The 26,364-nt window shown below is 55.0% G+C and overlaps 1 protein-coding gene and 1 non-coding gene across 3 annotated transcripts; one reads left to right on the top strand and one right to left on the bottom strand.

The window, feature by feature from the left end:
- Positions 1-1,473: 1,473 nt before the first annotated feature.
- Positions 1,474-24,405, bottom strand: SLC41A1 (solute carrier family 41 member 1). 2 transcript variants are annotated; one of them, XM_045456229.1, is made up of 11 exons: positions 24,341-24,405; positions 20,742-21,739; positions 12,404-12,511; positions 11,203-11,274; positions 10,421-10,565; positions 10,159-10,305; positions 9,402-9,549; positions 8,436-8,515; positions 7,391-7,525; positions 6,942-7,090; positions 1,474-4,014 (listed from the first exon to the last, which is right to left on the bottom strand). In XM_045456229.1, exons 2-11 carry the CDS (start codon positions 21,114-21,116, stop codon positions 3,829-3,831), a joined length of 1,545 nt encoding a protein of 514 aa, XP_045312185.1. In that variant the 5' UTR covers positions 21,117-21,739; positions 24,341-24,405; the 3' UTR covers positions 1,474-3,828. The 2 variants fall into 2 exon arrangements, with proteins under 2 accessions (XP_045312185.1, XP_045312184.1); XM_045456228.1 differs by lacking the exon at positions 24,341-24,405 and adding an exon at positions 23,428-23,843.
- Positions 6,053-6,189, top strand: LOC123587147. The gene has a single exon (XR_006707187.1). It is a non-coding gene; the product is annotated as a U4 spliceosomal RNA (small nuclear RNA).
- Positions 24,406-26,364: the final 1,959 nt, after the last annotated feature.

The raw sequence follows: 26,364 nt of genomic DNA, 5'->3' as shown, positions 1-26,364 counted from the left end.
TAATTAATAAGCAATTATCCTCTTATTGTTAACCCTTAATCACCTCACTAACGTATTGCTTCTTTGAAGAGTTAGTCCGAGAGCCCGGGCCTGTTATAAAACGCTGATTTTTTAAAATGTTCTCACCAAAAAAAAAAAAAAAAAAAAAAAAAAAAATATGTGAAGTGATGAATGTATTAATTAACTCAATGGGGGGGGGATCCTTTCACAACATATACATATATCAAATCATCATGTTCTATAAATATTTTACAAGTTTATTTGTCAATTTTACCTCCATAAAGCTGAAACAAACAAACAAACAAGGCTGATTACTGGGGTGAGTAATGCTCGGCATTTAGTATATGCTCTGTAAGATTGTCCCACGTCCTGTGGGGCAAGTGTCCCGGGTGGACAGCGGTTCCCAGCGGAGGCTTTGGAGTCAGACAGACCTAGGGGGAGCCGCACTGGGGCTCTGCTCTTCCCTATCTGCCATCTCAGAAACGTTGCTTTGTCACAAACGTGTGTGTCTGTGTGCGTCTGCTAAGGCTGTGTCACGCTCTGCCCTCCAAACTCCGGTCACATGGAACTCTCTGTAGTTCTCCAAAGCTTCAGGCTCACTTCCCTGCTTAGCATATTGCTCCCTCTGCGAGATGGCTCTTTCCCTTCCCACTTTCTGCTAACTCCTATTCCCCCTGACTTCCTCCAAGACTTCCCTGACCCTCAAGACTGGGTTAAGTGTCTTCCCCATCTGCCTGCTCCCGTAGCCACCCTCCATTTACCCCTATGGTCACTGTACTGACATTGCTTTGTCATTGGCCGACCCCCCCCCCCCCCCCCCCCGCCCTTTAAACAATGACTACTGTTTTGGGGGTTTAGTGTGCTAGGCACAGAGCTTGGTGCTTTATACGTATTACCTCGCCGAAATCTCCTAGCAATTGTAGGAAATAGGTATTAGTACAGATGAGAAAACTGAGGCTCAGAGAGGATAAATGATTTGCTAACGTCACACTAGTGCAAGCAGAAGATCGAGGATCTGAACCAAGGCGTGTCTGGCTCCAAACACTTCGAAGGCCATTGTAAATTTCTAAGGGCTTACAGGGCGGAACATAGTGAAGGCACGTAGTAAGTCCTCAACAAATCCTAGCTGCTATTAATTTGACGCAACCAGACCGCCAGCTCTGCAGGGAAGGAATCTTAACCCATAGACGCTTGTGCCCCTTAGCACGATACCCCACCCGAGGCCGACTCAGTGCGTGGAAGGCAAGGACACTGCACGGACTTCTGGAATAAGTACCAGGGCACTGCCGATCGTTTCGCAATAAATGACCGATGTGTGCGTTTTAGCACACAGCTCTGTATGTAAGAGATGTTTCATTTCTTGTCATACTCTGGCCTCTTGCCACTTCTGGGGGAGGAGGGGGTGGGACTACTGAGGGGAGGCTAACAGCTGGAGCTGCTTCAGGGTGAGACACACAGGAACCGCCAACCACCTAAATAAACGTCCTCTTTATTTTACCAAATATAATTTATCAGTTACGTTGACATTTGTCAATTCAGTTATAGTAACTATAAATAATCCTCTTAAGACACAGTTCTGTAACTCTTTAAGGATACAAGAGTAAACCAATGTTGCTCCTCTCAGCCAGGCCAAAATGACATGCAGTTTGTGCAATCAGGGGAAAAGAAACGAGTCTTCTGGGAAAGTCCGCTTCATTTTCTTTCCCTTTCATCCCACAGTCCTCCCTCTGCTCACACACTGAGGGCTTGGGGCACGCCTACCTTCCTGCTTTTTCAGCAAAGGAGGATGCTCCCGAGTCTCCAGGGCGGCCTGGCTGAACTCCAGGGACGAGGAAGGGGTGAGTGACTGGGGGCAGGGGTGACCGGGGAACACAGGGGCACAGCCTCGGGGGCAGAGGACTTGGCTTTGGAGCCTGTACAAGAAGAGTCTGTGTGCAAATGTGTCTGGAGGTGGAGGGCAGGATAAAAGAGGGCCTGAGGGAAGAGCAGAAACAAGGCTGGTGTTAATGAACTCTGCCAGACCCGGCCCCAGCTAGGTAACCCCCCCACGGTTCCTTCCAGTTCGAAGACTCCAGAAAGTGGCCTGGGCGGAAATGGAGGGACAGAAAAGATAGTCTCTGGAGGTACAGGCTGAGTTCCTGGGATGAGACCTGGTGTTGGGAAGACACAGGGTCAGTGCCTAGCCTGCTGCTGGAGGCGGGCCCTTCCGGCTAGAGAGAGGAGGGTTTATGGGGGCGGGGGAGAGAGAGGCTAGAAGAAACCTGCATCCAAACGCTCGGCTATGCACACACGTGAGTGTGGACAGATTTCCGATCTGGTCAGAGTGATGGGCGGGGGCGGATGGGGAGGCTCCCGTGTTCCCCAGGTCTTGCACTCTGCAGAGCAGAGGAGCAGCAGCTGGTGACGTCCAGCCTACCAGGTCGGAATCGTCTTTTGGGTGGCTGGCAGGGGGAAGAAAAGGCGAGGAAGGCTGGTTTAGGGAAGTGACCTGCTGGCTGAGCAGTGGGGCTGGGGGCTCTAGCTGGGGTCAGCACTGCACGGAGGCGGGATCTAGAGGCAGCGCCTGGCCTGATGACACAGATGGAAACACTTCCAGCAAGAAAGCTTTCTCTGTCATACTGGAAGGGGCACACGGCCTTTGTGTTGGGGAAGCAGGGGAGCTTAGAGCCGTTTCCCTGACCGCCGGCACGGTTCCTAACACGTGGTCGGCCCTCCATCAGTATAGCTCAGTGAATGCTTCAGACCAGGCCTGCACATGAGCTCCTCTTGGGGAGGCTGTGTATTTGTTGAATGAGTGAATGAATGAATGGATGGATGATGAATGAGGGCAGAAGCCAAGAGAGAAGACCCTCCACAGCAGGACGGCATGAGTGATTTCAGGAAGGGACACAGTCGAAGGTGATGATGTGAAATGCCCTCGGGAGAAACAGCCACCCTCCACATACTCATTCCCTGTCCCTAATCTTGGAACCCAGCCTGGAAAGCTCTGGAAAAGGTGGTGTTGAGAGACAATTAGACACAAAGATTAAACAGAGATAAATAATCGGTCCTCTGGGCCCAGGGAGGGTGTAGATCTTGGTAAACCTGTTGGTGGACACGGGTCAACAGGAAGACCAGGCCCCTACTCATCTCTTCCCGGATGTGACAATCAATTGGAAAAAGATCAAAGGGAGGGGTTGGTGGTGTTTATCAGACAGCTGGGTAAGGGGGGGTGTGTACAATCTGAATAGTCAGTCTGCCTCACTCTTTTTGGGACCTAGAGAGAACGGAGCTAGGATTACATGGGGCCAGGAGCAGCTATCTCCTTCCTAGTGCTTTGAAGTTGGTCCGTTTATAGAAGAAAATATGTGTGTGTTTTGGAGGAACGGGGGTGGGGGTGGGGGAATGATATTTATCTCTCTGTTCAATCAAAAAGAAAAAAAAAAGAAGGAAAAGAAACCCAAAAAACCAGAACCCACTTACAAAGGGTTTCTCATTAGGGCCATGACCGAGTTTGCTAAAGCTAAACCAGATGCCCCCAGATCCCAGACAGAAACCCCTGCCCCAATCCACATCGCCTGGAGGCACCCACCAGGAAATTGCACTTGGTGATTGTCTCAAAAATCTACTTGTACTGCTCATCTCAGCCCATCTGTCCTGTCTGAATTCTTGCTATACAAACTTGGCTCAATGTATAAAAATTCCCATTGAAAATAATGAGAATTCAGTATCAAAGTGAAGTCCCTAGAAAGAGGTGGGAGTGTGGGGTGGGGCTGGGGGAAGGGGAACAAAAGAAAAAACTCAAACAGAAAGTGCAGGAGGGGTGGGGGAAAAGGTTGAGTGACCAGGCTAGTCCCCAACATCTGTGTCTCGGTCCCCAATGAGCCAGAGGACATGGAAGCTGAGTGCTAGGAGCCCAGTGCCAAGCAGGTCCCCCAGAGCTGTCAAGTACGGGATGGAGAAGTTGTCTGGGTCCAGGCCCCGGCCCCACATCCAGTGCACCATCCAGTCCGCGATGTACAGGAGAATCAGCACCTGGGGAGACAGAAGGGCCCGGCCTATAGCCATCCCCTCTCTCCAGGGGGAGCCAGAGGCCTCACGATGGACCGCACCCATTGCCTCACAAGGCTCGGCTATCCACAGTGGGACAGCTCATCTTTCCACCCCTGCATTGTTTCCAGTCCCAAACAAGGGACTTCGTAATCTAAATCCTACTTATTGCAGAAATTCAGCGCTCTTGCCTCTAATTCTGGGTCATCCTATTCTCGGGTCCCTCCAGCGCCTGCCCTGTCGGCCTCTCCGGGAGCCTGGCAAGGGGCTGGGGACTGGAGCTGGCTTTCCATACAGGGGCTTCTCCACGGAGCAGAGCAGAGCAGAATAAGGACAGCATTGGAGGCTGCTGCCAGCACACTTGTACCGTTGTCTAAATAACAGTCGATTATCCCAAGCTAGCTTCCTCCTGCCCCTTTCGGTTCTGCTGCCGTGGGCTCCTGGAAAGCAGGTCTAGCTTAACATTAGCCCTAGCAAAACAGAATTACGAGTCTGTCAGCTGGATGTAAACCAGAGCGCATATCAATTCAAAACACATTTTGGATCATCTGCTGCTTTGATTTATCTGTGCCCTTACTTCCCTCCCACTTCTACAGATCAAGAATGATCTAGATTAGAACTTTGCTAGGGGGCCCCAGGACCAGTAGCGTCAACAACAGCTGGGAGCTGGTTACAGAGGCAGAATCTCAGGTCCCCCTCTTGATCTTCTAAATCGGAATCTGCATTTTAATAAGATTCACGTACACTTTCAAGTTGGCAAAGCGCTTGATGTAGAACACTAGAGGGGAGTGACGCAGGACCACGTCTTCTATATCCTCAGCACCACTTGGGCTCCCTAAATGCCCGCATCTGCGTGCGAATGAAGAGGTTTCTACCCGTAAATCTCCAACACAGTCATTTGGGAGGTTTTGCTTTTAACCATATTTTGCAAAAACTGGTATGTAAATTCTGCCCTGAGGGGCTCAGTTGCAGGAACCGGAGGCCCTTGGGGGATCCTGAAGCCAGAACCGATACCTAATTTTAGGCAAACTTGGTTGTTCTCTCGAAGGCAGCCAGAGGTTACGGTTCCAGCACCCTGCACGTTCCCCCTTGCCTTGCACACAGCAGCCTTGTACGTGGCCTGCCTCTGGCCCTGGGTGAGGGCCGCCCCCCCCTTCCCGCCCCCTAACTTCACACCCTTCCCAGCAGCTGCAGAAGAGTCCCAAATAAAGAGTGTGGCCAGGAGGACTTCAGGACAAGCTTCAGGAAGGGCACGGCAGCAGCTGACCCCTCATTCCAGCCTCCCGAGCCAGCTCCAGGACACATGGCTGAGAGGAGGGGGCAAAGTACGCAGGAAGAACCTTCACAGCGGACTAAGTGCCCAGCTCTGGCCCTCCACAGGCCTAGAGAAGAGAGCAGAGGTGAGGGTGCCTCCAGCCGGCCCCAAATGGGGAACAGAGCTAAGGTGTATCCTTCCTGATGGAGGCCGAGGGCTAACCTCCAGCCACAGACCCTTAGCGTACCCACCCCCGCTTTCCCAGCAAGGGCACTTAACCCAACTTGCAGGGGAACGTGCTGCCTAGGTAACTGCCGCGGGGCAAGAACGGATGGTTGATTCCCAGCCCAGCCCTTGGTAAGATGTCCCAACACGCAGCCTTTTCAAGGTGTGGGGTGAGGGGCTGGAGGGATAAGTGGTTCCCAATGGTGGACTGGTTAAATGAAATCATGTCCATCTATCTATACGATAGAAGACCACAGCCATCAAAGAATCAGGGTGCTCTTCTCTTTATGTGTTGACGTGGACTGACCTCTAGGATAAACTGTCAGGTGAAAAAACAGGGTGTGGACAGTGTGGAGAGTGTGCTACATGTGTGTACAAAAAAAGGGGGGGGGGAGGAAAAGAAGAAAAATTATGTTTGTATAAATACAGAAAAGGTTGAAGGATCTACAAGAAACGGATGACACGGTGGCCAGAAGGAAGGGACTGGGCGGCAGGGAGAGGGCAGAAAGGAAGAGCTCTCATTATGAACCTTTAAAATGTTTAAGCTTGGCACAGTGGCAGTATCGTAGCCAATGAGGTTTATCCGAGGCGCGATTAGTGCTAATTAAAATGTTTTGAACTATGGGGCTGTTATTACCGGTCGAAAGTCAGGTCTGTAGAAATTGAAACTACAATACTAGGGTGAGCGTGGCTCCAAAGGGATAGCCTAAGGTGGGGCTTGTGACGGAGGAACGGTTCTGTGGTGACGATACACAAATCTACGGCACGGAGACAGAACGGCATGGAATTAAACACACGCGTGCACATGAGCGTATATAAAACTGATGCAGTCCGTGGACCGTTCCGACCCTCACTGCCCGGTCTTGTTACTGTGCTGAGTTACGTGAGATGTTACCGCTGTGGGAAACTGGGTGAACAGTACACGGGATCTCTTGGTACGTGTTTTTTGCAACTTCCCGTGAATATATGATTATTTCAAAATAAGAGGTTGCAAAAAAATGGAATATCACTAGCAGGGAGAGAGTGTATTGTGTTCCAGGATGGCAAGGCTGGACAGGATCCTAGTGTGGTGGTGCTGACATTTTTTTTTCAAGCCGTGAAACCCTCCATTCAAATGACATCTCCTGAGGAAGCCCAGCACGCAACACAGCCAAGTGGAGCTCCGTGGCCAGGCCAGTGGGGGTGGCGCCCAGGCCCACCTGCTCGGCACCCTACAACCACCACCTCGGGTCCATTCCTCTCAATTTACAAATGGATCACTGAGGCTCAGAGATGTAAAGCAACTGGGCCAAAGTCACACAGCATGTTCGTGACTGCTGGAACTGCAGCCTGTTCTCTGAGCCCCTGAGCCCAGTGTTTCCTGGCCACCCAGTCCCAGAAGAAGTGATGGCAGAGTGTGTGGCAGGCCCTCCCACGCCCCTGCTGTCCGTACCTGGAGCAGGGCAGCTGTCATGTAGAAGATGATGAAGATGAGCGTGAGAGTGGTGTGCCCGCCCTGCATACAGCTGATGGTGTAGAGGAACACCAGGTGTCCTGGAACCACAAGGAGGAAGAGGACCCGGGCCGAGCGAGAATTCACATCTGGGACCAGGGGAGAGAGGGGGTGAGGAGGTGAGGAGGAGGAGCCCTGGCCCCGGAAGGCCTTTCAGTCAGGGGACACCACACTACGCTCCAGGACAGCGGGGCTGTCTCTGCTCTCCACGCTGTGGTCCCCAGCCCCCGTGGCGTCCCAGGAAAGGACCGTCTTCCTGCCTGGGGTCTGCTCTCCAGAGAGAAGGAGAAGCTGCGTATCTAGGCCCCAGCTGGTTCTCAAGGGAAGCTCACTGAGTGCCGCCCCCTCCAGAGCCGGAAGGGACCGGGAGGCTGGGACTCTGCCATTACCAGGACTGAAGAAGGTGGTGCAAGGACTGGGGCAGCGGCGGGGGGCTTGCTCCGAGTTCTCCCCTGGCATCCCGTTCATGTGCAGAAAAGTGGAGATGCGGCTGGCCTGCACGGCCACCAGATTGCCCCCGACACCTGCAGAGAGACAGAAGGGGAGTGAGGAGTGGGGAGGGCAGGACACATTCGCCAGTCCCACGGGGAAAAGGGACACACTGAGGAGGAAGACCAAGATGCCCCCATTTCCAGGGAGTCTTCCAGGCTCCTTCCGTCCTCCCCGCTACGGAGACGTGGCAGTTCCATCTGCCCCTCGGGTGGCCGAGAGTGCGGGAAGGGGTGCAGGCCGATCTGTAGACTCAGGGAACCTGAGCCCCTACTGTCCCACCCACACGGCCGAGGCGACGAGGCCTTGCCTTGCCTCAGCCCCTCTCCCCAGCTCTGAGCAGACCCAGGCACCCTCTGTCCCTGTGCTGGTTCCAGGAACTGATTTCAGGTCTCAGGTTTGAGCTCTGGACTCTGGAATCTGGTACCTCTCCTAGGAACCGTGCTGGTTTATTGTTGCCCCTCCCACCGCTGACCTACCCCCTGCTCTTCTCAGCCTTGCTTGGAGCTCCGAGAGGCTGGCTTCTACAGACTACATCACCCAGGCTCCCCTGCTGGCTGCTTCTAATCGGGTTAGTTCAACAGGAGGCACCAGTACCCCAGTCAGAGACGAGGGGGTGGGGGGGAAGGAGAGAGGGGTCAGGTATGTCTTTCCTTATCCCAATCTGCTTTTAGGTAGAGGCTTACCCCTGCTGGGGGCAGAGGTGTGTTCCCTCTGGGCTCCTATAACACTGTGTCCTCCCCTTGACCCTTGAGGACTAGGGCTTCCTGTGGTTGCTAATCTGTGTGTCCTTCCCCTGCTCCCTGCTCTGTGAGCAGCCCCTTCATTAAAGTCTTGAACTCTCTGAGCGGGATACTCTTCCCCGCCGGAATCCCGACGCAGAGCCCCCCACACCCTCCTCTCCTGCCCCCCTCCGTTCCCCCAGCACTGATGCCAAGACCTCACCATTAATCACAGGCGTGAAGACAGCCATCCCTGCAAAGTTGGGGTCCGAGACAGTCTTGTCCAAGATGAGACCTCCCACACTACACAGACGAAGACAAAGTGACACAAAGATCACCGAAGGGTTGTGCTTCGGTTCCGGGGATGACAGGCACAGGCCCATCTGGCCTCGGGGAGGAAGAGGAGGTGCTCCCAGTCTCCCCGGTCTCCCAGGCCTTGCCCCCTTTGCCAGAACCAGTTGCTGCTTATGATATTCACAGCTGGCAGAGCGGCCCCAGAGCTAACTGGTGGCACCGGGTCAGGCAGCCGCCTCCTGTACCCGCCCCGCAGGTTGGCTGCAGGAGCCAAGGGCGACCTGCCCGGGAGGGCCGCCTGGTTGTGCCTGCTCGGTATTCGTTTCCCCTTGTGGAAACAGCGCGGGGCTCTTCCTCGGGAATCGCTTCTCTCAAACTCAGTCACTGTGGTTCGGGTGACACTGCTCCAACGACGGCCAGGCCCCGGGCCCGGCCAATCACGGCATCGCTTTCCCGCAGCCAGAGTGATGGGCTCAGGCAGAGCCGTGTGACTGGCTGAGAGCCGGTGAAATTGTGTCGTGGGACTTTGTGGAACTGTGGAGAGGCTTCCTCCCACGGGAGTTAGTAAGAGTAAGGAAAGTATGAACCTGGAGTTGCAGGCCATCACAGAGAGAAGCGGAACCAAGAGGCGGACAGTAGCGGAGCCCTGATGCTATCGCTGATGCGCCTGAGCCCAGCTGGGCCTTTTTCGTTCCCTGAGCCAGTGCGTTCTGCTTCTCAATGCAACCCATTTCAGATGGCTTCTGTCACATGCAACAGAAGGCCATGGAGCCGATACACTCTTGAAGGCATTTCTAGGGTCGGCACCAGACCGCTCCCCTTTTCCCAGGGCTCCCCAGGGACTCTCTGGCAGGGTGGGAGGAGGGTGAGGGTGCGTACGAGGGCCCGAGCCTACCTGCTGATGGCCATGGCAATGATGACGGGCTCCCAGCCTGAGTACAACACCTCCCTTGTGGCTGGGCTCCGTCGGGCGAGCACCACCCAGACAGGCAGCAGGGCCACGAAGAAGGCACACACCAGGGGGTAGATGTATTGCCAGTCATCTGAGAGAGGCAGAGATCAGAGGGAGGTGAGCACCGCAGCTCCCTGCTCAGGCCTCCCCCGGCTCGGCCTGCCAGTGTGCCGGCAGATCCACGGGAACGTCACCCTAGGTGCCTGTAAACACATGACCTCATTGATCCTCCCTGGAAGGCCAGGACAGAGGAGGGGCCAGCCTTTTCCATTCTGTCGATGAGGAACACCAAGCTGAGAGCTCTCCAGGCATGGGGCTCATTAGGGGCAGAGACCAGATTCCAGCTTCCTTTGCTTTGATCCCCAGAAATCACTAATTCCCCTCCCCTTCTTCACTCTGCAAGCAGATTCCAGACTTCAGTTCCTTTCCCTCGCCCCTTCCACCTTTACGCCTCCAAGGCAAGTAGGAATCCACCGGATCAGGCAAGAATAGATTTCTCAGACCCTTTTCCCCGTGTCCCTGCTGCCTGCATGCATTGGAGAGTACTTAGCCTCTGTCTCCGTGCTCGGGAATTATTACAAAACTGTGTTCCAACCAGATAGTTAAGAACTTAGAGGAAATCCTTACACGCCGGTAAACCCACTGCCATCTCTCCCAATCCCCCCTACCCTGGTCACACCCTCAGTGGCCTCAGCCTCACCTCGCTCCAGGTAGAGTCCCCAGCTGATGCCTGAGAGCAGTGCCAAGGTGATGAGGTCACCCAGGCTGGCAGCAATGGGCGTGGCCACATTGTCTGGGTTGATTCCAATCTTTCGGGAGCCAATGATGACTCCAATCATGATCATACCTGGGGAGGAAGGGGATGGGCCGGGCGGGGCGGGAAGAGATAAAGGGGTATCAACAAACAAAAGGAGAGATGGGAGGTGCCAGGCTGACACCCTGCCCTTCTCTTCCTTCCTTACCCAGTACCAGGGAGGCGATGAAGGCCGTGGCCACGCTGCTGGCACACAGTAGGAAGGCGTGCGGGATGCTGAAGTGGCCGTCAGGGATCCAGCCAAAGACAACGGCTGCGATGGATGCCAGGAAGCCCACCACCGTGGCCTGCACCTGAGGAGGGAGTGGTAACTCAGACAGTGGGGGGAGGGGGTGGGGGCACCGAGAGATTCCTAGCACTGGTCACTGAGCACTTAGCCAGACCTCTTCTTGGCTCTCAGCAGCCCCAGGAGGCAGGCTGGGCTGGACTGTGCAGTCCTCCCAGGCTGGAATGATGTCTTTATTTATTTAGTTTCACACCAGACACTAGTACTGGGCAGTGCACCCTGCAGGCGCCCGGGACGTGTTACTGGCTGGATGACTGTCCCTCTGGGGATTGGGGTGAGGCTCAGCAGAGCCTGAGCCTTCAGTCCACAGACAAGGCCTGGGACTCCCGGGGTAAGACTCCCAGTCTGGAAGCTGTGTAGCCTCATGTGGTCCATGGCACTCCAGCACTCCTGAGTCTGATCGGTGGGGACTCACACCCAGTGGACCCCTGCGGGTCGAGAACTGACATGGGGCCCACTGGGACCCTCCCCGTCTTGGCCGTTTTCCTGGGAAACTTGGTTACCTCCTAGAGCTGTTTCAGGAGACGCCAGCTCGGCAGGATGCTGGAGTGTCGCTCCCAAGCAGGCTGGGGCTGACCTCAGTTGTTCAGATTCCTGACTAAGGGGGAAGCTCAGCCCACCCTCGCTGGTCTCTGCTTTCTTACCTGGATGAGGGCCATGTTCCCCGTGATCATCCGCCAGAGCTCCTTGGGTGTGTCCATGTGCCCAATGTTGGCCTGGGAGAGGGAGGGCGAGGGGCTGGAGCTCCAGGCCGGAAAAGGCCTGCAGCTCCATCTGTTAGGAACCTGCTTGGATTAGGAGCCAGTGCATGTGGCCTAAGACTCTGGGACCAGGGCGTAACCCCCAGGGAAAGTGAAGCAGCATCAAGGGGGCCAGGAGAGGGAAGGAGCTAAAGAGGCTGAGCTGCTGCAGCTGGGGGCAGGGGGCCGGAAGGGGGCTCCCAAGGCAGCCCCCTCTTCTCCTTCTCGCCTCCTCTCAGGACAGCCGCTGAGCAGAGGCAGAGTCCATCCCACCGGCTGCTCGTCTGGGCGGCCCATTCCCGTGTGGGTCAGAATGACCCAATCCCTGGCTCTGAGGCCCGCTTGCCATCCTCGGGCAGGAAAGGTCAGCTGTGGGTACAGGACTGGGGCTGCAAGAGGGTCTGGGAAGAAGCGGGGTGGCGTGGGAGTAGGCCAGAAGTAAGGCAAGATGGGGTGGGCTTGACCGGCTGCCACTCTCTCTGCTGCCCTCTCCGGACTTGGAGCCGTGCGGGACATCCCTGCCAGCTGGCTGCCCAGCCTCCTGAGTTTTATTGCTTCCCACCTCCCACCCTGTGGCCCTGAATCTGGTTCCTTCTCTGAACCGTCACGGCTGATCTCTGGGGCTGTGGGGAGGGGGAGTGATAAGCAGCCCCCTCCCTGTCTGTTCACTTGATGAAGAGTAAGCGGCAATGGGGGAAAGGGAATGGGATGCGAGGGGGGCTGGGAAGGCCTGGCTCTGCTCCTGCCCAGCTGTGGAGTAGGGCTGGAGATCAGAGGAGGCCCCCATCTGTGCAGGTCGAGGGACCAGCATGACGCTTGCCTGTCAAAGCTGCACAAACAGTCACGAGGCGGGTTGCAAAGCAGGGGGTGGGGCAAGAGTCCAGGGACAGCTGGGACATCCAGAAACCAAGCCTGGGAACCACTCTGGGCGGGGAGCCCCTGCCCAGAAGCAGGACGCCCAGGCTGGGATCTCCCTACCCCTTCCCGCCCCAGCCCCGCACTCCAGGCCTGGGCACTCGAGAAAGGCCTCTAGTGATCTCTCAGTCTGGCTCTGTGCCGCCCAGAGTCCTCTGTGTGTCCCATGCCTCCCAGCCAGGACACTCACTGCAGTGGACAGCCTCGATGCCAGGGTCATTTCCAGGTTCCCCTTAAGCCCCAGCAGCGCAGGCACCAGGATGAAGACCTCTGTCACCTTCTGGAAGACTTCCCAGTGCTACAAGGTGAAAACAGAACCCAGGAATCTCAGTGCCCCAAACGGTTGGCATCAGGTCGAGCAGATAGTCTGGGATCAGGGGCTCGAGGAGGAAATGGAATCAGCAGGGCATGAGCACACCAAGCGCCTTTTCTCCAAGAACCCTGGAACCAAACCAAGAGCATGGTGCTGCAAACAACACGGCCCCCCGCTTCCTGGCACCCAGAAATGGGGAGACGTGGAGGGTCGCTTCCAGTCAGGAACTCTGGCCTGGTTCCACTTCCTCTGCCTGCTCTCTGGAGCTGGGGGGAGAGGAAGTGAGGACCCACACAGCTGTCACCCCAGGCTGGTTTATACCCCAGAACTCCTTCCCAGGCCCCCCTCAAATAGCAGTCCCCAACCTCTTCGCCTTCAGCCCAGTTTCTCTGTGGCTGCAGCCTTGGGTGGTGTTGTCTCAGCTGTCGAGAGCCAGGCTCCACAGGGCTGGGGCTGAGATTAGAGTTTGTTTGGTTTCTGTGTCCAAGGGCTTTGGGCCTCAGCCACAGCAAGTCTCCTTAAGAGGCTCTGAATCAAGACCGGGGCCCCCAAATCTCTGCGTGCTGGTTTGCAGGAGGCTTTTTATGCCTCCTCTGCATTCCCGCACCTCACATCCCTTCCCCAGTCTCTCAGCTAGGCAAGGCAGGTGTGGCCCTGTAGGAAGAGCACTGGACTAGGAGTCAGGAGACAGAGGTTCTAGTCTGGGGACTATCAGGCCTGGCTCTCCACCCAGTTTCTTCAGCTAACAGCTGGTAAGTGCCGACGGTGTGCCAGGCTAAGTGCTCTACATATGTTTTCTCATCTCTTCCTATCAACAATCCATTTCGGTGGGGGCTATTTTTGTCCCCATTTTGTGAATGAGGAAAGAGAGGTTCAGGGGGCGCAATACTTGTTCGTGCCGAGAGGGGAAAGAGAAAGAGCCAGGATTGGCTATTTCAAAGCTACTTTAATTGCAAGTGAGACTGAAGATGTGCAAAAAAGGCTGGGATTGCGTCTCCCTCCCTGGTGCTGGCTGCCGCGTGGGCTCCAGTATTTGTTCCTTTATTTGTTTAGGAATGGGTCACCACCTTTGGAGAGGGAGGAGGGGGTGGGCGGCCAGGCGAGGGTATGCAGGTTGATGAGGGAGTTGTGGGCAGGAAGCAGAGTGCTGTGTGCGCGAGGGCACTGGACTGAGAGCCTCGGGTCTCCTCCAGAGACCACAGGGGTGGGCCTTATGCTCTCCCCCCTAGCGGCCTCCCACACGGACCAGGACAACCTGTACGGGGGCCTCAGACACATTACAAGGGCCTCAAGCTCCTGACTGTAAACTGTACAATTCAGGGGCCAACTCAGATGGTCTCTAAAGGCAATTCCAGCATTGACACTCCACAGTTAAGAACGAGGACAGCTGTAAATCAAACCCCCAGGGAGATGTATCACCTACACCCATTAGATTGGCTACTATGCAAAATCGCCAGAAAAAAACAAGTGTTGGTTGGCAAGGAAGTGGAGAGACTGGAGCCCTCGTGCGCTGTTGGTTGGGGTGTAAAATACCGTAACCACTGTGGAAAATAGTATGCAGGGTCCCCCCCAAATTAAAAATAGAACCACCCTAGGGCACCCGGGTGGCTCGGTCGGTTACGCGTCCGACTTCGGCTCAGGTCGTGATCTCACGGTTCATGGGTTCGAGCCCCATGTCCGGCTCCGTGCTGACAGCTCAGACCCTGCAGCCTGCCTCGGATTCTGTGTCTCTCTCTCTGTCCTTCTCCTACTTGTGCTCTCTCTCTCTCTCAAAAAACAAACAAACAAACAAAAAAACCCCCCAAAAAACAAACTAACAAAAAAACTTAAAAAAATGTAGAGAATAATAAAACTACCCTATAATCCCGCAATCTCCCTGCTGGGTGTATGTCCGAAAGAAGTGAAAGCAGAGTCTTGAAGAGATATTTGCTCACCCATGTTCACAGCACCATTATTCACAATGGCCAAGAGGTACAAGCAGCCCCAGTGTCCACTGATGGACAGATACACACGAGGTGGTATATACAGACAGGGGACCAGTGTTCACCCTTAAAAAGAGGACATTCTGGGGCTCCCGGGTGGCTGAGTCGGTTACGCATCCAGCTGTTGATTTTAGCGCATGGCGTGATCTCATGGTTCGTGAGTTCAAGCCCCCCATTGGGCTCTGCACTGACAGCACGGAGCCTGCTTGGGATTCTCTCTCTGCTCCTCCTCTGCTTGTTCTCTCTCTCTCTCTCTCTCTCTCTCTCTCTCTCTCTCTCTCAGAATAAATGAGCAGACTTTAAAAACTAACTAAATGAATACATTAAAAAAAAAAAAAAAAGGAAGAGCATTCTGACACATGCTATATAACATGGATGGACCGTAAGGACATTATACAAAAGTGAAATAAGCCAGAGTCACAAAAAGAGAAATACTCTACAATTCCACTTCTATAAGGCACCCAAAGTAGTCAAATTCATAGAAATAACAAGTAGAATGCTTGGTTGTCAGGGGCTGGAAGGGGATTTAGTGTTTAATGGTTATAGACGTTCAGTTTCTCGAGATGAAAAAGTTCTAGAGATCTGTTTCACAACCATGTGAATATACTTAACACTACTACATTATCCACTTAAAAATGGTTGAGATGATGAACTTTGTTGTGTGTTTTTTACCACAATAATAAATAATAACAATAACAATCATAAAAGATGAGCAAGGATTATCGGAGGGGGCTGGGGCCAGGGCCAGAGACTTGAGCAGGCTGGATACCTACCGGGAGGGCCTAGAAGGTAAGGATTTCTCTCTTCTTGTCAGAGTTCTTTTTGCGGGTGTGTGCGCATGTCGCTGGGGTGTATGCTCACCCGAGCTCCTGGTCTGGCCCCTCACAGGTGGAGAGCCTAGGACTCTCTTTAGGGGAGCCCCTCCCCAAGACTAAGGATGGGAGAGCAGCCCCCACCCCCTGCCTGCCCCCTCTCCCCCAGCACCACTGGCTGAGCTCTGAGGTGCCCACAGGAGGAGAGGGCCAGCCCCTTGCAGACACTGGAGGACCGTGAACCCCGTCTCACTCCCGGGGTCCCCAGCGAGAAGGCGGCCCCAGCGAGCCCCGGCCACCCTGGAGGAACTTGGGGACCGTTACTCTGGCACACAGCTAGGGCACACCACTGGGGTTCCAGCTCCCTGCGGACCCGGCCTGCTCTGCTTCACCTCATCCTCTCTCCCTAAACTGGACAAACAGCTCCAGGGAGGGGAAGACTTCCCCTCCCCACCACGAGGGTGGCTGACTGGGGACTTCGGAAGCTTCTCTCAGAGCACAGCCTCGTATCCCCTCCTCACTGCAAACCATCCGCCCCTCCCAGCTTCCACGCCGCTGGCTCCGCGCAGAGCCTGGCTCTCCTGGTGGGCGTGGGTAACGTGCACGTGCGGGCCGAGTGGAAGGACCTGGACAGAAATACTTTAAGTGTCTGCGTGTAATGTCGGCTACGCTGTTTGTGAGGCGTATTGTTTGTCTTTGCGATTATTTAAGAAAAAAATGTAGGAAGCCGAGCTAAGCCCCTCTGGCTGCCATGATAAGCACTCCCAAAGCCCTCCACCTCCCAGCACACACGTTAGAAGGACCTAGAAGGTACGGGGGTTTCAGTACCGGCAAGGTGAGAGACGGAGAGGCAAGGGGAACACGCAGTCACTGTAACAGCCCCTGTGCAAAAGTTTTCCCAGCCCACACACAATTCGGCCTGGAATCTCGCACCGCCTGACCCTCGGCCCAGCAAAGCCCTGAACTGGCACTTGGGTCAGAGGAGCCAATTCCCACACACATACTTGCTTCGCCCACCGAGCCTGCTCAAAGAGGCAGCTCAGGCGGGGGCAGGAGGGAGCCTCTGAGACACACACACATGCACACACACTCTGTGTCTCTGGGAAGACAGGCGGGTGATGTGGAACCAGCCTGGGAGGCAGGGCGGCCCTCAGGTTGAGCGGCTAGAATGTGGCAGGGGCAGACAGTGAGTGTCTCCCTTCCTTCCGTTGGCCTAATTCAGGCCCATCCTGTTCATCCTGGTGAGGAGCGCCTGCCCCTGAAGTCAATCAAACCTGTCAGCCAAGCCTTCACCCACGCCTTCCTGCTCTGCTGGGGACAGAAAAGGGCACGGTCCAGGAAGCACGGCCCCACTCGGTAGGGGAGGGCATCTACAGATCTCACTGCTTTTCAGAATGTAGCTCCTCTTCCCTTTCTCTGTCCTTGGCTGGGGCTGGGGGCTCATTGGTTCCTGATATCCGGGGGGGAGAAATGAGACTGCTCCCCCCACACTCCAAAATAATCCTGATCCAAAGCGATCACCCTAAATTTCATAACTCAGTGGTCCTGCCGGGACCTCTTCCCCCTCCTTCCAACTTGCCTCTCCCGTCCCTTACCTCCTCTGGCTTCATATACTGACTTCCGTCCGCTTTCGAGCATTCTGCCCTGTGCTCTCTCCCCCTCCAGGAGGGTAGCGGCAGGGCCGAGAGTCACAGCCAGGAACAGGTGGAATCAAGACATTAAGAAGACCAAAATCCTGGGGTGCCTGGGTGGCTCAGTCAGTTAAGCGTCTGACTTTGGCTCACGTCATGATCTCGCGATTTGTGAGTTCAAGCCCCGTGTCGGGCTCTGTGCTGATAGCTCAGAGCCTGGAACCTGTTTCAGACTCTGAGTCTCCCTCTCTCTTTCTGCCCCTCCCCTGCTCATGCTCTGTCTCTCTCTCTCTCTCAAAGATAAATAAACATTAAAAAAAAAAAAAAAAGAAGACTAAAATCCCTAGAGATAAGCTCTGACCAGGCTGTGGGAGGACCCTGGAAGCTGGGCTGGAGTTGAGGACTAAGTCAGAGTCACCCGCCTGAGGCTTTCCCCCTCTGCAGGCATCCCAGGTGCCCAAGCAGGCGAGCCCCAGGCCAGCCTGGGTATCCGGGGCTGTACAAAGGGCGAGAAAGAGAGTGGTCAACGGAGATGGGATCCGAGCATCCTGCCCACGAGCGCCGGCGGCCCTGGGAGCAGGCCAGGCTGGCAGGAACGCTTCTTTCCCTCCACTTCCCCAAGCCCACATTCGCCATCCGCCTTCATCCCCGTGGACTCTTCCACATGAGGAGCTGGAGGAGGAGGTGTTTGGGGGAGGGGGTTGTCGCCTTTCCTTGGGATTCTCAGTATGTGAGTAGGGAGCTAAAATAAGGACCTAGGGGTCTCACCTGTCTTAACACAGCTGGGAATTCCAGGAAAGGTTGGTACACACCGCCTCCTGCCACCCCCATCCCTCAAAAGGCTGACGGAAAAGGGGAGTGAGATGCCCTGCAAAGGCCTAGGAGCAGACTGGGGGGTGGGGCACAGAGCACCTTCGGCAGATCCCTATCCAACCACATTCAACCAACCGCCTCCACTCCCACAATGGGCCCAACCCTGCTTTCCTTCCTAAATGTCACAGGAACTTTCAGCCTCGGTCTGGACGCTGGAGCAGATGGCAGTCCATTTTTCTTTTTTTTTGACTTTTGGACAGTATACCAGTCCCTTATCTCACTGCAGAGGCTGGCTGTGCACATTGGAGGGGAGGGCAGATAAGAGGCAACAGAAAGGAGCCTCCTAGGAAGAGACTAAGTCTTCTGCAGTCGTGTGGAAAGATGGGGGGCCCTGGACCAAGGAGCCATCAGCACCGGACTTTGGTTCATTTGCTCTGAGATGCTGGGGACACTCTAGAGCCAACCCCTCCAGATGGCCCCAGTCTTCTAGGCACTCCCAAATTCTGTCCCACTGAAGGCCATCTTAGCTTGTGAAGGGGGAATACGAGTGTGAATCCCTAGAAATCGTCCTGCTTTTCCTGAATCTGAGATCGTCAGTCACCCCTCTCCCCCTGCCCCCTGCCCTTTGCTCTCCTGGATGTGGAATAAGAAACTCCCTGTGGTCCCATGTCCTGGTCTTTCTGCACCCTCCTCCTGCCCTGATATCACTGTAGCCATCTGCAAGGCCTGCTCCAACCCAGCTGTGACAGGAAGGCTGGGGGAGGGGGACAAGGACAAACCAGCCATTGTCATCTATACCAAATGGATCCTAGCTCTGGGGTGAGAGCCTAAGTGCCACACTGAGGGCAATTGCTGGCCCTCTGTGGGTACGCTGGGCAGGCTCCAAAAGTCCCTACCGCTGTCTCAGGCTCATGGGTGTGGGGTGGGGGTGGGGCAAGATGTGAGAAGCCTTTTCCATCTCTAGAGTTCTGAGTGTGTGGGAATGGGGTGGGGGTGGGGGACCGCTAAGAACCTTTGTTCTTGTTCACTTTATAACTCCCATTGTTCAGGATTCTGATCCACTCTGTCCTCTGAGGGAAGACGTGGAGAGCAGATTCCTCCCTGAGTCTTTAACCAACTGGCAAATCACGGGCATGGTGAAGGCTGCAGGGCTTAACGGCCCAGGAGGCTCTGAGTCAGGATGACCAGGGACAAGTTCCCTAATCCCTCTCAGCCATAGGTTCCCTATCTACAAAATGGAGATGATCATGGTGCCTACCTCACAGGCCTACAGGCCTACAGGCCATTACCATTACTGTCATTATTATGCAGAAAATAAAACAGCCGGACCCTGGTTGTATACCCCTTTGTAAGCACCAAACCAGAACCCAAAAACTCTTAAGAATGAGAACCAAGGCCACAGGAAAGGGACGGAAGAGGTGCGGACATTGCTACCCCAGGCTCATTTCTCCTCCGGCTCCTGCTCCCACTCCCTGCCCCAGGAGGAGGAATCCGAAGCCTGCCTTCCCAGCTCCAGACTGGCTTCCCAACCTCCATGAGGAACAACCCTGAGGACGACAAGTCAGGGCAGAGGGAAGGTCCTGTCCAGATGACAGGACAGGCCGAGGCACTCTGGCATGACATTAACACCATCCCCATCAACAACAGGAAGTGCAGGGTTCTTCTCGTAAGGGCTCAAGTCAAAGTGGTCCAGGGGGACGCTGTCGACAGAGCCACTTAGAAACCACCACCCTCAGTTCCCTGGGACACTGGCAAAGTGACACCCGTCCACCAGCAGGACTCTCTGCATCACCACATGCATTGTGTGTAGGGCTGGCCTGGCCCAGGGAGGGGATGTTGAGCTCCACGTCCTCATGGACATGGGGGATTTCATGGTTAGAGACAAACTGGTGGTGGTGGTGGCGGGGTGGGGGCAACGCGTGGATCCCAAGGGCAAAGGCCAGATTTTCCCTGGTCTTTGTATTTCTCTAAGTACCTAGGACAGAGCTCAGCACTCAGCAGGAATTTGATACCTGCTAATGATTAACTTTGATAAACCCAGCACCTTGAGGCAGGGGAACTCTGTGTGCCTTACTACACTTCAAAGACTTTTACCTGGAAACAAGACTTGAATTCTCTCTTGGACCTGAAGGTTCTGGGTGAGTCCTAACCTGCTACACAGCATACCCCTGGCTCTCAGCTTCCAGGGCCTGCCAGTTGTTATTCTCACCTCCACCCAGTAGCCTCACGAGAAGCCTTTTTTTGCTCAGGGCAGATTCATGAACGGCAGGTAAGAAGCAAAGAGGAGAGATGGTTCTGCCCAGGCCTGGTTACCTTTTGTCCCCATTTACATCACAGAATTGGCACTTCTAGGTCTTACCCCCAGCCCCCTCACCTTCCCCCCCAAATCATGCATCAGATCGCATGTGCTTACCCCTGTTCTCCAAGGAGATCATACCAAGGTTACAGGCAGATAAGCAACACAAAATGCCTTTAAGAACCTTCCCACTTAATCTGAGACCCTCTTGGCAGCTGAACAAATTCCTGCCCAGCAGGGGGAAGGAGGGGAGACTTGAAACTGAGCTTTCTACTGTGGGTATCCTTGAAACCCCAAGTGAAGGAAAAAGACAGCACAAAGAGGAGTCCCATCTAAGTGTCTCCTACTGAGCTGGGCTCAGGAGGAATGCCCAGGAGGCATGGCAGGCAACAACCTTGTTCCATCTCCCCTCGTCCAAGCCTGAGCTCTGGAACAAATTCTGCTTCTGTTAAGCAATGCTGCCCTGAACACCTCCTCAGGGCTACTGGGCTTCCTCGAGGCTTCTGCAGAAAGTAACTAGACCAAGAAGAAACTGAGGACGTGATCCAAAGGGAAACAGTATTCTAGGAAGCAGCAGCTGCTTCTGACAGGGAGGTGGAGAGAAAACTCCAAGAGTCAGTTTCCCAGGAGGAAAAGGTGGCCCTGGGTTCATGGTCAAGAGCTGCCCTACCCAGGTCCTACCTGCACGATGTCCAGCACCATGCCAGCAGCCACAGTCCCAAAGCCTGCCAGGAGGAAGGGAAACAGCACTTGCAGCCCGATGGAAAAGGAGGTCTCCTTGAGAGGGGAGGGTGGTGCGGGGCCACGATCTGTGCTGACGTCGTCACTTTCATTGCTCTGGCTCCCGTTCTCCAGAAGGGCGTCCTCCTCCCGAACCCCCTTGGCGTTGGCCCGGGACTCAATCACCACCACCTCCACCCCAGCCCCATCAGGCCCCAGGAACTCTGAGGTCCCAGCCAAGGGCTCTCGCCCGGGGCCATCGGAAGAGCAAGGTGAGGGAGTAGGGCCAGTCCCGTTCAGCTGGTGGGCGTCCTTCGGCTCTGGCTTAGAGGACATGACGGGAAGGGAGGAGGGGAAGGGAGAACTTCTCTCTCTTTTTGTTTGCTTTCTCTCTCCCTTTCTAAGTTGGGAAAGAACTTAGTCTTGGGGTGAACCCAGGCTTGGGTGCCGCGGGACCTCTTCCCGCGGCTCTCTGCTCCTACCGGGCGCTGCAAAAACTGCTCCACCGACAGGCAGCCCCATCAAGCACTGAAGCGGCGAGCTGGAAGGAAACAAGAAACTCCTCACCAGGCTCCGCGGCCAGCCGCTAGGGGTGCAGGTGCCTGGCTCCGGCCGGCCAGCGCTGTGCTTGGGGGCAACTTATCTGGCCTCTTATCTTCTTTGGTTCTGAGCGGCAGGTTCCTCAGGGCAGGGGGCATCCAGAGTAGAAGAGCCCAGCCAAGTCTGGGGCGGCCTCTTAGGTGGCCCTTCTTTCATGAAAAGTAGCTTGAGTTCAAATCCTTGAGAAGGCAGCCGCGGCTGCGGCTCCCTCAGCTTCCCACAGCTCCTAGGGCTCTGTGGTCCCAGGGCAGTGTCTGCCGCCCTTCCCCTCTCCTCCAGAGATTTCCTTCCTTCCTGGGAAGACCTTGTCCCGCGTCGAATCCCTGGTCCTTAAAGTCGCGAGAATCTGTGCGGAACACCTGATGTGGGAAGGAAGGAGACGAGAGAAAGAGAATGTTACGATATGGCAAAGGAGAGCTCATACTGGGACAGTTTTCCCACAAAGGCAGGCACTGAGTTTTCACTAAAACTACCCGTTCCCGCCCTGTGGCATCTGGAGGGCCAGCAGGCACTGACCCTGCCATTGTCCCAACTGGCAGCCCACCGTCCCCCAGGGGTCACCGCAGTGGTCAACAGCAGCGAGATGTAGCCAGCCTGGGAGTGGGAAGATGTGGTTCAGGAGACCTTGGCATTGTCTTCTTGGCAACCAGGGGTGGACAGGGATGTCCTGGGGGAGATCCCTTCTTGAATGCTTATTAAGAACCCGGGATTATTTAAGTGTGGTCTCCCAGTGGGGTCAGTCACAAATTTAGTCACAAGCTCCCGGCCACACAGCAGAGGCACTGCACTGCAAAAGTGATTGTTTACAGTCACGAGACAGCTGTGCAAGGCAAATAAACAGGGAGAATCTGGTCACTAAATGAAAGTCTCCAGACCCCCAAACAGCCATAGTCCCTGAGGGAGAAAAAAAACAAAACAAAAACCAAACCTAGGAGGACTCCCTGGGCAATGGGGCAAGGCTGCCAGACCAAGGCCAAGAGCCAGAGGCCTACCCACTCCTGCCCTTGAGAGTCAGCAGTGTTACAAAAAGCTCAGACGCTGACTGGGATCCAGGCTTCTGTCTCTACTTCTCTCCTCCTGTTCTTGGCCTTGTGGGTTTGTCAGATAGGACAAGAGAGTTATCTCAGTTTGAAGGGGGAGAGCGCAAAACTATTGGTTATTATGCACACATTTCAGTTCCCTAGGTTCGTCCTGTTCCCCAGGGTTACTAAGAGTTGGATAGAGTGGAATTCTTAAAAAACAAAAAGACAAAAGCAGCAAAACTAAAAAAAAAAAAAGTAAAACAAAGCAGAGCAAAATATAAGCAGCAGCATAAGCCAAAATGCACTTGTTCCCAAATGCATGTGTCTAGGTGTAACGGTCCCACTTTTCCTGTTTACGGCCCCCCCAGGCCCTGATCCCACCCTAGCCCATTTCACCAAAATAGTTCTTGCAGGCAAAAAATAAATTTAAAGAGAATTTCCCTAGGTAGGATGAACAAGTACTTAAGTATTCCAAACACAATTAGTCAACTCCAGTTTGGGAAAGGGTGATTCAAACTCCGGTAACTGACCCATGGGAATTGTTTTCTCTTTCTATGGACTCAAGTCACACATCCAGATTCCCTTTTCAGACCTCTTTAAACACAGTCCTGTGGTTCTTGACCCTCACTAGAAATCCAGAACGAGACCTCCGAGCAGGAGAGTCCACTGCTCCTATCCCAGCAGCGCCGGCTAGAACCTGACCCTCCCTCCTCCTCCTGCCTTCCTGGCAGGCCACCTAAACTGAAAGGGGGCTCTCAGGAAGAGAAGCCAGTCCCTCACCACACTCCTTCCAGCAAAGAGACTTCAGCCGGGCCTAAGGCCCTGGGATGAAAGAAGCAAAAGTAAACCAGGATGCCCTGAGGAGGGGACAAAAAAAGACCCGTTTTAGTATCTCCAAACCCAGGGCGGGGGAGAAGTAACTGGGTGGCCTACCCCGCCTCTCCCGCATTCAGACTCAGCAAATGCGCTGCTCGCCAGGGCTCCCGCCCTCCGCCACCCACCGCCCCAGACCCAACAGGACTGACCTGCCTCTCGCTTGGGAGGAAGGGGGATGCCTGGCGAGTGGCAGCAGGGACCCGTGGTCTCGGGGGGTGCAGGGTTCCCCCTCTTCTCATCACTCCTCCTCGGCAGTCCTCCTCGGCCCCAGGCGTGCGCGCCCCCCACCCCCCCGCACCCCCGGCCAAGGCGAGCGTCCAGCCGCGACACCCGGCTCGCTACATTTCGCCTCTGCGTTACAGCGAGGCCGCCGCTCCGCTTCCCCGAGGGGTAGGTGGCCGGGGAGGGCAGGATATACCGCCTCGGGCCCGGGCGGGGGGGACCCGGACGGGGGACCGTGGGGCTGAACTCACTCGCCCCCAATCGCTTCTAGCCCGCGGACTTGGGCCCGACTGGTTGGCTGCTAGTGGCAAACGTGATCTGGGGCAGACTGGGTGGCACCCCCCCTCCATCAAAAATAGGTTCAGGATGGACAACTGCGGCAGCCAATCGGAGGCAGGGGAGGGGGCGGGCTCAGCCTCGGCCCGGCCCCTTTCCTTCGCTTTGTGCCGGGGAGGCGGGGCGCCGGGGAAACGCAGTGCGAGGAGTGACGGCGGCTGCGGGCCGGCGGCGTGTGCCGAGAGCTCGCGGGTCCCCTCGCCCGGCGGCCGGCGACCCGAGGTTTCCGTTGCCCGGCGCTCGCCGCTCGGGGCCGCCTCCCCCGAGCCGGCCCCGCCCTGCCGCGAGCCCACCCCCCCCCCCCCGCCGCCGCCGCCGCCGCCGCCGCCTCGCCCTTTAAAGGCTTGTGCGCCTGTGCGCGTTTCCTCGCGCATCTTGAGTGTTTCCTCCAGCCCGTGGCCTTCGTAGAGTCGGTGTGGAGCCAGCCAGCTCTGACCCCGCGGGCTCAAGCAACCATCCTCGCGCTCCTTCCCGTGCTCGGCACCGGGAGAGAACCGTCCCCACCTCGTTCTTGGACACAGCCCCTCTGCTGCTGGCTCGCGCTGCCTCCAGATCCCGCGTTCCTCTAAGCAAATGGCTCGGCCCTGGACGGAACCGGCCTTAATAACGTCCCAGTTTTGGAAGGGGTGGGGATGGGCGGGCGGGCGGGAGCGAAAACAGGTCAGACTCGCGGCTGGGGTCCCACAGGCCCCACCTGAGGGAGGGGCAGAGGGGAGCTTCCTCTGACCCACCGTTCCCGGTGGCAACATAGGGGAGAGATGTCTGCATCCCGGGCGAAACGAAATCCAACTTTCCCTGACGCACCTTGTGGGATCAAAGAGGGGTGTTCCCATCTCGCCTTTTGCCACTTCCTCCCTGGGGTATCTCCACCTCTCCAACGCAAACTCAGTACCAGCTCTCTTTGGGATGTTTTTGTGCAGGCGATGTGACCTCCCCCAGAAAGGAACTGCCACCCCCAGGTTTTCCCCTCTTGTCAGTGGAACCTGTGACCAGTGGTTCCTTCCTGCCCTTTTCCACTGGGAAAGTGGCTCGGGGGGCGTTCTAGCATGACTCCAGACCCCTGGATGGGTTTTGGAGTAGGGATGTGCCTGGGGAGAGGAGAACGCAGTGCTGGCTTTGAAGCTGTTGGCTGCCCTTTCCTCTTTCGGATACGCATGAGCACCCACAGCAACCTGAGCATCTAATACCTTTGGACAAGGACGACAGACATGTGCAACCTGGCGCCCCCACCCGCCTTCCCATGCTAGTACTTAGGATTATTTCAGTTTAGCTGCTAAAACATTTGCATCAAGGACCTGCAGTCTCTAGAGGAAATGTCAGTGTCTTAGAACCCCAATTTTGGCCTCAAACACTGGGTCTCTCTTCCTGGAGGGAGAAGTAGCTGCTAGACTAGGAAACAGTGGGCCCCACCAAAAAGGAGCCGTTTTTGAACAGGGGGTGTAGGATTAGGCAGAAAATTAAGGCTGATGTATCTGGAGACTTTTCAGTCCGGGGCTGTAGACAATTCCCATCCTGCTCCATTCAACAGTCTTTCCTGCTGCTTTAACCCTTCCTACAGCTCAGCCACCTGTATGTAAATCTTGCTCTCTCCCCTATTCCCTTCCCACCTTGCATTTCTTACCCACCTGAACACAGTTCTCTCCTGTGGGTTTTTTTTTTTTTTTTTTAAATCAAAGTATACCAGCCATGTGTGAAAATGCACAAAACCAGAGTTTACAGGTCAACAAATTATGACACAATGAACATACCCACATAACCGCCACCTAAATCCAGAACGAAATCATTACTGGCATCCCAGAAGCCCTCATTTTCTCTCCCAGTCACTACCCCACCCTCCTTACCAAAGGCAACCTCTAACACCACAGAATAGTTTTGCCTGCTTTGGAACTTTGTATAAATGAAACCATTCAGGGGGCGCCTGGGTGGCGCAGTCGGTTGAGCGTCCGACTTCAGCCAGGTCACGATCTCGCGGTCTGTGAGTTCGAGCCCCGCGTCAGGCTCTGGGCTGATGGCTCAGAGCCTGGAGCCTGTTTCCGATTCTGTGTCTCCCTCTCTCTCTGCCCCTCCCCCGTTCATGCTCTGTCTCTCTCTGTCCCCAAAAAAATAAATAAACGTTGAAATGAAACCATTCAGTAGGTATCATTTGGCGTCTGGTTTCTCTCACTCAGTATTATGTTCGCGAAATTCATGAATATCACATTGTGGTAGCAGTCCTCACTCATGTTCGTTGCTTTACTGTGTGCCATTAAATGAATATAGTATAATATAGCTTTTATGTTGATGGACATTTGAGCTGTTCCCAGTATGGGGTTATTATGAGTAATGCTGTTGTAACAGTTTTGTTTGTGTCCTTTGATACACTTAAGTTCATATTTCTGTTGGGTATGTCCCTAGGAACAGAATTACTGGGTCCTAGAGTAATCATATGTTTAGTGTTAGTAAAGGCTCCTAAATAATTTTTTGAAGTGTTCCTGTTAATTACACCCCTGCCAGCAGTGTCTTAGAGTTCCGGTTACTTCCCATTTTCA

Source organism: Leopardus geoffroyi, chromosome C3, assembly GCF_018350155.1.
Source record: "Leopardus geoffroyi isolate Oge1 chromosome C3, O.geoffroyi_Oge1_pat1.0, whole genome shotgun sequence".
In the NCBI taxonomy this organism is placed as follows: Eukaryota; Metazoa; Chordata; class Mammalia; order Carnivora; family Felidae; genus Leopardus; species Leopardus geoffroyi.
The sequence above is the reverse complement of the archived record's forward strand: the minus strand, read 5'-3'. Positions and strand labels throughout refer to the sequence as shown.

Coding starts and splice junctions, on each gene's coding strand:
- SLC41A1 (XM_045456229.1), bottom strand. CDS start 21,116: ATGTCCTCTAAGCCAGAGCCGAAGGACGCCCACCAGCTGAACGGGACT. Junction 10,566..11,202: donor GGAACATGGCCCTCATCCAG/GTAAGAAAGCAG, acceptor CTCCCTCCTCAG/GTGCAGGCCACGGTGGTGGG. Junction 4,015..6,941: donor TGACAGCTGCCCTGCTCCAG/GTACGGACAGCA, acceptor CTGTCTCCCCAG/GTGCTGATTCTCCTGTACAT.